The sequence below is a fragment of the Scyliorhinus canicula genome, chromosome 6 (genome assembly GCF_902713615.1).
Source record: "Scyliorhinus canicula chromosome 6, sScyCan1.1, whole genome shotgun sequence".
NCBI lineage: Eukaryota > Metazoa > Chordata > Chondrichthyes > Carcharhiniformes > Scyliorhinidae > Scyliorhinus > Scyliorhinus canicula.
In genome coordinates, this window is record NC_052151.1 from 9,188,011 (window position 1) to 9,200,275 (window position 12,265).

Genomic DNA, 12,265 nt, shown 5'->3' on the forward strand with positions numbered 1-12,265 from the left:
GTTGCTTCACTCTTGCAAAAAATTGGTGGGGGTCTGCAGTGGGGAGGAACGGGGTGATTTTCTCATATGCGTCCCTTAGTTGTGTTACGGTTAAGGGGGTGGTGTAGGTGATGTCGGGTGCGCCTTCTGTGGTTGCCTTTCTTTGGGTGGTGACTGGGTTCATAGGTGCGGGCGCTATCTGATCTGTGGGGGGTTGGGGCGCTTTCCTTTTCTGTTGCGCTGCTGGCGCACATGTTCCCTGAACATAGCGCTGTGCGGTTTCGCTTAATTCCTACCAATCTGGGACATTTTCCTCATCTAACTGGGTTCCAAATGTCTCTTGGAACCCATTCTGTACAGAAAGCAGAGATTGCAGCTGCGCAATCTGCTTCCTACACTTCGTATAATCCACTGTGCTTTGCCTTTGCTCAGTGGCGGCAGCATGGAGTGCTCTTAAAGCTGCCTTTAGGTCAGAGCATTGCCTTTGCAGTGCCTCTACCTGCTTCTCTGATTTTTCCCTGATCAGAACTGCGTGCTGCACATCCCGATAGGCTTTCTCATACTGGGCTTGGGAACTGCTCAGATGGGCTAGACAAGACTGATGTGCCCTCTTGGCATCATCCACCTCTCTATCCTTCTCTGCCAGTCGTTGTCTCAAACCTCGATGTCCCTGACATCCACTTTACTCATCCTATTCCTCTCTTCTAATTCTTTGCAGAGCGTCTGAACGACCTCCTCTGTGCCTCACAATTGTGCCAAGCAGGACACAATTGCCATCGGCTTGCGTGCTTTTCCTAAACTTTTCTTATGAATTTGAGATAGGTTCTCCCACCAAGTATGTCCTATATTCCCGGGACCTGTCTCCTCATTCACACAAAACTCACTCCAAAGGGGCCATCCTTTCCCTCTGAGGTATTTCCTGAGTTCCAGCTCCCACACGGGACATTGGCCTACTCTGCTATTGTTGGTCGCTGCGACCACGAACTGCTCTGGGTTCATGAAGCGTTCCATTGCCTGCATGGCCATTTCTTTTTCTCTATGCTCTCTTAATTTAGAACGAGGGATGATAAGGTAATGCTTTTAAATACGGGTACGGCTTTCGCTATGTTCTGATTACAAAACTCCCGACAGTTTGTCGCAACAAAAATCTCTCGATTTAACCTTACAACCCTGTTAGTTACGCATGCAAAAACACACTTCCAAATTATGACTATTGATTTGAACTCCTTGAACACTTGTGGTTTTTCCTTTTCCATATTGGATTTCAAATTCAAATTCCTGGGTTCTCTCGGAGTGGGGGGGCCACTTCTAATCGAGTCCCGCCTGGATGTCGCCACTAAATGTTGCTCGTTCTGGGTGAGTGTGCTTAACACTCAATTTGGCTCTGTTTCTTTATTTAGCTCTGGAGTCGCCAGGTATCGTTAAGATACCGCCACAAGTTTCAAGGTGAAGTTCAAAGCAATAAAACCATACACCAATTAGTAAGTTCAAACAATTGAGTTTATTATAATACAATTATAAAACTACCCATGCACACGCTAAGAGGATTAAACTATTCCTACCGCTAAATAAACAAATACTTATCTCGAAGAAACTGCCGGATCAGGGGGGCCAAGGCCTCTTGCTCTGCTCTGGTCTGCAGATTTCAGGTTGGTACAGGTTAAAAAGGGGGTCAGGAGTGTCTATCTCTGGTAGCGATCGTTGTGAGACACTTACTTGCTGGCGGCTGCTGTCCCAAACCTCTCCTCTCTCTCGGTCAAGGTCTTCTTGGCAAAAGCTGGTCGAGGTGCTGGTCCACAGAAGAGGGCTGGTCAAGGAGAGAGGAGGGCTGGACAAGAAGAACGAACTAAGTGTGGGACCTGTCTTTTATAGGTCCCAGGGATCCGCGCCCCTTTGGGCAGACCCTTCTACCTGCTCGGAATCGATTGGGTCTCTTCCCAATTGATATGTTTGAATCCTCCCAATACTGAGGCTGTTCTTTGGCTACTGGGCGGGCTTTCAGGTTCTTTGTCTTCGAACCCCGCTGGTGCCGGGGTGTCTGGTATCCTATGCAATGTTGCAGTTACTTCCCCATTTGTGTCCATTGTCTCTGGGATCGTTCCATTAATATGCTAATTATCCTGGAGATTGCCTCATTAGTATGCGGAATGTTCATTTCGGTGCTGTCTGCTCTCTTAGCAGACAGAATCCACATTTGCTTGGTGCAGCCTGCTGGTGCTGCAAACATTGTCCATTTTAACCTGTAAGCTTTGCGTTACTCCATTTTGTATTTAGGGAATGGCCAACCTCAGTGGCTACAACTTTCTTTTTCTTTTCTATAGTGAATGAAATGAAATGAAAATCGCTTATTGTCACGAGTAGGCTTCAAATGAAGTTACTGTGAAAAGTCCCTAGTCGCCACATTCCGGCGCCTGTTCGGGGAGGCTGTTACATGGGTAAGGCAGATGAACTTAGAGCACATGTTAGTGCTTGGAATGATGATGTTGTGGCTACCACAGAAATGTGGTTAAAGGAAGAGCAGGATTGGCAGCTGAATGTTGGAGGATATAGATGCTTCAGGAGAGATAGAGGGGGATGTAAAAGGGGCGGGGGAGTATTATCATGAGAATGTCACTTTAAGAAATGTTTGGCTGCTCATGTTACAGCAGTGATGTCAGAGTGTGGGTGGAGCTGAGCTCTGGTTTTGCTTTTTAGTTTAAGTTTGAGAAAAGCTTGGGTGTGTCTGTGTCTTTTTGGTTTCATTTTTCAGTGTGTTGCAACTGAAGTCAGACAAAGCAGCTGTACTGTTGAGCTCTCTGCCATGAAAGACTATCTCTGGATCATTTGGTGAATTCACAATTATAAATGTTCTCAGTGGTGAATGTAAATCCTGATGTGCTTCTGTTTAAAGGTTTGTTAAGTCTTCTGGGTGTTAAAAGGACAGCTTACAGATTACTTAGTGTTGTATTCTTTGGGGGGTGTATTTGATTTACTGGTTGCGAAGATGTTCATTGTTTGTTTTAGAAAGGTTAACTTGAGTTCATAGAATAAACATTGTTTTGCTGTTTTAAAAAATACTTGTCCATTTCTGAAGTACACACTTGTCGACTGGGCCGTGTGCTCCCCATACCACAATCTATTAAAAGTTGTGGGTCAGGTGAACTCCATGATACACATTGGGGTTCTCTAAACCCTGGCCCATAACAGTATCATTACTAGTTAAGGAGAATATTATAGCCATACTGCAGGAGGACACCTCAGGGGACTCATCCAAATGAGGCAATCTGGGTAGAGCTCAGGAACAGGAAGGGGGCAATCACAAGGTTGGGGGTTTATACAGAACTCCCAACTTCCAGCAAGAGATAGAGGAGCAGACCGGTAGAGATATTTTGGATAGATGCAAAAGTAACAGGGTTGTTGTGGTGGGAGATTTTAATTTTCCCTATATTGACTGGGACTCACTTAGTGCTGGGGGCTTGGATAGGGCTGAGTTTGTAAAGTGTATCCAGGAAGCCTTCTTGATGCAATATATAGATAGTCCAACTAGGGAAGGAGCAGTACTGGATCTGGTATTGGGGAATGAGCCTGGACAGGTGGTTGATGTTTCAGTCAGGAAACATTTTGGGAGTAGTGACCACAATTCCGTACGTTTTAGGGTACTTTTGGACAGGGATGAGGGTAACCCTCGCGTTAAGGTGCTAACCTGGGGATAGGCAAATTACGATAACATTGGACAGGAATTGAAGAATTTGGATTGAAATGAAATGAAGCTTCAAATGAAGTTACTGTGAAAAGCCCCTAGTCGCCTTATTCCGGCGCCTATTCGGAGAGGCTGGTACGGGAATTGAACCATGCTGCTGGTCTGCCTTAAAAGCCAGCGATTTAGCCCAGTGTGCTAAACCAGCGACTGTGTGCGACTGTTGGATGGTAAATCAACATCGGACATGTGGGAGTCTTTCAAGCGACAGTTGATTAGGATTCAGGAAAGTCATGTTCCTGAGAGAACGAAGGATTAGTATGGGAAGTTTAGGGAGCCTTGGATAACAAGGAATATTGTGAACCTCGTCAAAAAGAAGAATGAGACCTTTGTACGGTCTGGAAGGGTGGGGATATCAAAACCGTTCAGGAGTATAAAGAAAGTAGGAAGGTACTGAAGCAGGAAAAATAGGAGGGCTAGGAAGGGTCATGAAAAGTCCTTGGCAAGTAGGATTAAGGTGAACCCCAAAGCTTTTTATTCATATGTAAAAAGCATGAGGGTGGCCAGGAAAAGGATTGGACCACTTAAGGACAATGGGGGTGGGGGGGTGGAATCTATGTGCTGAGCCAGAGGACTGGGCGAGGTACTAAATGAGTACTTTGCATCAGTGTTCACCAAAGAAAGGGACTTTGTGGAATATGATTCTTTGGTAGGGTGTGTGGGCAGTCTGGATCATTTTAACATTGAAAACGACTAGGTATTGGATCTTTTAAAAGATATGAAGGTGAATACGTCTCCTGGGACAGATGGGATTTATTCCAAAATACTGACGGAAGCAAGGGAGGAAATTGCTGTTGGCTTGGCTGACATCTTTGTACCCTCATTGGCTACAGGTGAGATCGCAGTGGACTGGAGAAGAGCTACTGTGGTAGCTCTGTTTAAGAAAAGTAGCAGGGATAATCCTGGAAACTGTAGGCCAGTGAGCCTCACGTCGATAGTAAGTAAATTATTGGAGAGAATTCTCAGGGACAGGATTTATACCATTTGGAAACAAATGGACTCATAAGCGATAGACAGCATGGATTTGTGAAGGGGAGGTCATGTCTCACGAAGTTTTTTGAGGAGGTGACGAAGATGATTGATGAAGGGAGGCTGGTGGATGTTGTTTACAAGGAATTCAGTAAAGCCTTTGACTAGTTGCCTCATGACAGACTGAAGTCACACGGGATCAGAGGTGAGGTGGTAAGATGGATGCAGAACTGACTCGGTCATAGAAGGCAAAGGGTAGCAATAGAAGGGTGCTTTTCTGAATGTAAGGTTGTGACTAGCGGTGTTCCACAAGAATCGGTGCTTGGGGCTCTGTTGTTTGTAGTGTACATAAACGATTTGGAAGAAAATGTAGCCGGTAGTGGCAGATAGTGTTGAGTATTGGCAGAGGATACAGGAAAACATAGATAGGTTGGAGACTTGGGCAGAGAAATGGCAAATGGAGTTTCATCCAGACAAATGTAGGTCTAATATAGAGGGGAAATATACCGTAAATGGCAAAACTATTAGGAAAATAGAAAGTCAAAGAGATCTGGGTGTGCATGTCCACAGATCTTTGAAGGTGGCAACACAAGTGGACAAGTGGACAAGGTAGTCAAGAAAGCATACAGGGGCAGCAGGGTAGCATCGGGGCAGCAGGGTAGCATGGTGGTTAGCATAAATGCTTCACAGCTCCAGGGTCCCAGGTTCGATTCCCGGATGGGTCACTGTCTGTGTGGAGTCTGCACGTCCTCCCCCTGTGTGCGTGGGTTTCCTCCGGGTGCTCCGGTTTCCTCCCACAGTCCAAAGATGTGCGGGTTAGGTGGATTGGCCATGCTAAATTGCCCGTAGTGTCCTAATAAAAGTAAGGTTAAGGGGGGGTTCTTGGGTTACGGGTATAGGGTGGATACGTGTGTTTGAGTAGGGTGATCATGGCTCGGCACAACATTGAGGGCCAAAGGGCCTGTTCTGTGCTGTACTGTTCTATGTTCTATGAATGCTTGCCTTCATTGGATCGGGCATCGAGTATAAAAACTGGCAAGTCATGCTACCGTTGTATAGAACCTTGGTACGGCCGCACTTGGAATATTGGGCACAATTCTGGTCACCACACTACCAGAAGGATGTGAAGGCTTTGGAGAGTGTGCAGAGAAGGTTTACCAGAATGCTGCCTGGTCTGGTGGGTGTTATTTATGTGGAGAGGCTGAATAGACTCAGACTGTTTTCACTAGAAAGACGGATGTTTAGGGGTGACCTGATAGAGGTGTACAAGATTATGAGGAGCATGGATAGAGTGGGTGGACAGGCACTCTTTCCCAAAGTGGAGGGTTCAGTCACCAGGGGGCATAGGTTTAAGGTCCATGGGGCAAAGTTTAGAGGAGATGTGTGAGGCAGTTTATTTATGCAGAGGATGGTGAGTGCCTGGAATGCGTTGCCAGGGAAGGTTTTGGAACGCCGTTAAAAAGGCATCTTGACAAACACATGGATAGGATGAGTATAGAGAGAAATGGCACAAGGACGTGCTGAGGGTTTTAGCAAAGGTTGGTATCATGACCGGTACAGGCTTGGAGGGCCGAAGGGCCTGTTCTTTTGCTGTATTGTTTCTTTTCTTTTTTTTTGAGCTCCTAGATCATGAGTTGTGGGGAGGAGATACTCTGGCTGATTTTGCAATCGAGCTCTTGGTGTGTAACATTGTAGGTAACAGATGAGGAACCTATCAGCCATGATAGAATGGCAGAGCAGACTCGATGGGCCTAATTTTACCTCTATACATCTTATGTCAACCATATGATGTAAGACTAAAGTCACATGTAGGCCACATCATGCACTGTGGAAGATTCCATCACCAAAGGACATTGGTTGACCAATTGAAGATTTTACAGTAATCCAGTAGTTTCTTGAAAATTTTTTGTCGATACTAAGTTTATTGATTTTAATTTTGCTCCATGTTACATTGGAATTTAAGCTCATAACCTCCAGGCCATTCGTTCAGTACCATAATCACTTGACTATCTGCTCCAGATAACTATATTGCAATAGCTAACAACAATCTCTTTCAAAATATTTATGTCCTGGTCTCCACTGATCATTTTAGAAACTGTATTTGTGGCCAGACTTAACTTGTTGCCTTTATTCAGTCTGTGATTTTATCCTTTCAGATTGGTGAGTGGAGCCTCCAAGGGTTACCAAGTGATGACCTGTCAGTTCAAAATGGTATCATTGTTACCAAGGCAACCAGGTATCCTCTTCTCATAGACCCTCAGACACAGGGAAAAACCTGGATCAAGACGAAGGAGAAAGATAATGAATTACAGGTAGGATCAATACGCTGATCTCAAAACATAAAATAATCAAATACCAGAATCAATTCAACATTATCTTTCTTTTGCAGTTTTCTCCCTTTCCGACCTGAAGGTTTTGACACTGTAAACACCTCACCCAGGTAGCATCTATTTACTCTAAAACACAACATTAGATTTTCAGCAGACTATTGGACTGTGGGTTGTTACGACAAATTCCATCACCTGCCGTGGAACCCGTGTCCACAGATCATTACCCTGGGTCTCTGGATTACTAGTCCAGATACAATACCACTAAGCCACCGTCTCCCCTGTCTGCACATGTAAAACGTCAGCAGAAATCACGAGATGGTGGTAAAGAATGAGGCCTCTGACAAAGAGTATCTTCCTGATGTAGAGCACTGGATCTAATTTTAATAGCTCTGTTACCCTTCGGGTGTATAGGTCAACTAACTGAGTACAAATCTTGAATTGAGCCTCAGACCGTTATAGTATATATGGTTTTGCTCTGTGAGTACCAATCCAAAGGCAATGTTTTTCACTCAGTGTCCACAAATTTGCCAAACATTTTCCAGCCATGGAGCCTTCTTGGCCAACCAACAGAACTAACAGGAAGCCGAAGAAACATTCTTATTATGTTGAAAACCACAGAAAAAAACTATTATTGCTCAATAGCTATAAAGATACAAAAACAAATTTAGAAAGGTCTTGTCTGTTAAGAAACAGACACCCACTGACACATATGCTCCTTTCTCACACACTCACACACTCCTACATCTCTCTGAGTAAAGAACCTACCTCTGACATCTGTCCGGTATCTATCACCACACATTCATCCACACTCTACCAACACCCACACCCACACACTCTCCACCGCCCCACACCCACACACACACACTATCTACCGCCCCACACCCACACACACACTCTCCACCGCCCCACACCCACACACACACACTCTCCAACGCCCCACACCCACACACACACACTCTCCACCGCCCACACCCACACACACACACTCTCCACCGCCCCACACCACACACACTCTCCACCGCCCCACACCCACACACACACACTATCTACCGCCCCACACCCACACACACACTCTCCACCGCCCCACACCCACACACACACACTCTCCACCGCCCCACACCCACACACACACTCTCCACCGCCCCACACCCACACACACACACTCTCCACCGCCCCACACCCACACACACACACTCTCCACCGCCCCACACCCACACACACACTCTCCACCGCCCCACACCCACACACACACTCTCCACCGCCCCACACCCATACACACACTCTCTCCACCGCCCCACACCCACACACACACACTCTCCACCGCCCCACACCCACACACACACACTCTCCACCGCCCCACACCCACACACACACTCTCCACCGCCCCACACCCAACACACACACTCTCCACCGCCCCACACCCACACACACACACTCTCCACCGCCCCACACCCACACACACACACTCTCCACCGCCCCACACCCACACACACACTCTCCACCGCCCACACCCACACACACACACTCTCCACCGGCCCCACACCCACCACACACACTCTCCACCGCCCCACACCCACACACACACTCTCCACCGCCCCACACCCACACACACACTCTCCACCGCCCACACCACACACACACTCTCCACGCCCCACACCCACACACACACACTCTCCACCGCCCCACACCATACACACACTCTCCACCGCCCCACCCACACACACACTCTCCACCGCCCCACACACACACACTCTCCACCGCCCCACACCCACACACACACACTCTCCACCGCCCCACACCCATACACACACTCTCCACCGCCCCACACCCACCACACACACTCTCCACCGCCCACACCCACACACACACACTCTCCACCGCCCACACCCACACACTCTCCACCGCCCCACACCCACACACACACACTCTCCACCGCCCCACACCCACACACACACTCTCTCCACCCCCCCCCCACACACACACACTCTCCACCGCCCCACCCACACACTCACCTCCACCCACCCCCCACCCACACACACCTCTCCACCGCCCCACACCCACACACACACTCTCCACCGCCCCACCCACACACACACACACTCTCCACCTCCCCGCCCCACACCCACACACACACACTCTCCACCCCGCCCCACACACACACACACTCTCCACCGCCCCACACCCACACACACACTCTCCACCGCCCCACACCCACACACACACACTCTCCACCGCCCCACACCCACACACACACTCTCCACCGCCCCACACCCACACACTCTCCACCGCCCCACACCCACACACCACTCTCCACCGCCCCACACCCACACACACACTCTCCACCCCCCCCACACCCACACACACACACTCTCCACCGCCCCACACCCATACACACACTCTCCACCGCCCCACACCCACACACACTCTCCACCGCCCCACACCCACACACACACTCTCCCCGCCCCACACACACACCACACTCTCCACCGCCCCCACACACACCACCGCCCCACACCCACACACACACTCTCTCCACCGCCCCACACCGACACACACACACTCTCCACCGCCCCACACCCACACACTCTCCACACTCCCCACCGCCCCACACCCACACACTCTCCACCGCCCCACACCCACACACACTCTCCACCGCCCCACACACACACACACACACTCTCCACCGCCCCACACACACACACACACCTCCTCACGCACCACACCCACACACACACACTCTACACCCCCCCACACCCACCACACCACACACTCCCACCGCCCCACACCCACACACACACACTCCCTCCACCGCCCCACACCCCACACACACAACTCTCCACCGCCCCAACCACACCAAACTTCCACCGCCCCACACCCACACACACACAGTCTCCACCGCCCAACACCCACACACACACTCTCCACGCCCCCACACCACACCTACACACACTCTCCACCGCCCCACACCCACACACACACACTGTCCCACCCCGCCCCACCCCCACACACACACACTCTCCACCGCCCCACACCCCCCCACACACACTCTCCACCGCCCCACACCCCCACACACACACTCTCCACCGCCCCACACCCACACACCACTCTCCACCGCCCCACACCCACACACACACACTCTCCACCGCCCCACACACACACACTATCCACCGCACCCACACACACACCACACACTCTCCACCGCCCCACACCCACACACACACACTCTCCCCCCCCCACACCCACACACACACTCTCCACCGCCCCCCACACACACACACACTCTCCACCGCCCCACACACACACACACTCTCCACCGCCCCACACACACACACACACACTCTCCACCGCCCCACACCCACACACACACACTCTCCACCCCCACACCCACACACACTCTCCACACACACACACACCACTCTCCACACACACACTCTCTCCACACACACACCACACACTCTCCACCGCCCCACACACACACCGCCCCCACACACACTCTCCACACACACACACACCCCCCACACACACACTCTCCACACACACACACTCTCCACCGCCCCACACCCACACACACACACTCTCCACCGCCCCACACCCACACACACACACTCTCCACTGCCCCACACCCACACACACACACTCTCCACCGCCCCACACCCACACACACACTCTCCACTGCCCCACACCCACACACACACACTCTCCACCGCCCCACACCCACACACACACTCTCCACCGCCCCACACCCACACACACACACACTCTCCACCGCCCACACCCCACACACACACACTCTCCACCGCCCCACACCCACACACACTCTCCACCGCCCCACACCCACACACACACACTCCCACCGCCCCACACCCACACCACTCTCCACCGCCCCACACCCAAACACACACACTCTCCACCGCCCCACACACACACACACACTCTCCACCGCCCCACAACCATACACACACTCTCCACCGCCCCACACCCACACACACACTCTCCACCGCCCCCACACCCACCACACACTCTCCCCACCGCCCCACACCCACACACACACACTCTCCACCGCCCCACACCCACACACCACACACACTCTCCACTGCCCCACACCCACACACACCCCTCTCCACCGCCCCACACCCACACACACACACTCTCCCACCGCCCCACCCCACACACTCTCCACACACACACTCTCTACACACACACTCTCCACACACACACACACTCTCCACACACACACACTCTCCACACACACACACACTCTCCACACCACACACTCCACACACACACACACTCTCCACACACCACACACTCTCCACCGCCCCACACCCACACACAGACACACCACCGCCCCACACCCACACACACACACTCTCCACCGCCCCACACCCACACACACACACTCTCCACCGCCCCCACCCACACACACTCTCCACCCCCACACCCACACCACACACTCTCCACCGCCCCACCGCCCCCACCCACACCCACACACTCTCCACCGCCCCACACCCAGACACACACTCTCCACCGCCCCACACCCACACACACACTCTCCACCGCCCCACCCCCACACACATACACTCTCCACCGCCCCACACCCACACACACACTCTCCACCGCCCCCACCCACACACACACTCTCCACCGCCCCACACCCACACACACAGTCTCCACCGCCCCACACCCACACACACACCTCTCCCCGCCCCACACCCACACACACACTCTCCACCGCCCCACCCCCACACACACACTCTCCACCGTCCCACACCCACACACACACACTCTCCACCCCCCCACACCCACACACACACTCTCCACCGCCCCACACCCACCACACACACTCTCCACCGCCCCACACCCACACACACCACTCTCCACCGCCCCACACCCACACACACACACTCCCACCGCCCCACACCCACACACACACTCTCCACCGCCCCACACCCACACACACACACTCTCCACCGCCCCACACCCACACACACACTGTCCACCGCCCCAACCCACACACACTCTCCACCACCCCCCCACCCCACACACACACTCTCCACCGCCCCACACCCACACCACACACTCTCCACCGCCCCAACCCACACACACTCTCCACCGCCCCACACCCACACACACACTCTCCACCGCCCCACACCCCACCACACTCTCCACCGCCCCACACCCACACTCTCCACCGCCCCACACCCACACACACTCTCCACCGCCCCACACCCACACACACACTCTCCACCGC

At 52.0% G+C, this 12,265-nt stretch overlaps 1 protein-coding gene across 1 annotated transcript in view; it reads left to right on the plus strand.

Annotated features, from left to right (window-relative positions):
• The window catches only part of LOC119966923 (dynein heavy chain 8, axonemal-like), a 1,786,259-nt gene that overhangs the window by 1,559,326 nt on the left and 214,668 nt on the right, over window positions 1–12,265 (plus strand). The window contains exon 74 of the mRNA XM_038798881.1: window positions 6,841–6,996. Within this exon, the coding sequence (XP_038654809.1) occupies window positions 6,841–6,996 (156 nt within the window). The remainder of the gene's footprint in view (window positions 1–6,840; window positions 6,997–12,265) is intronic.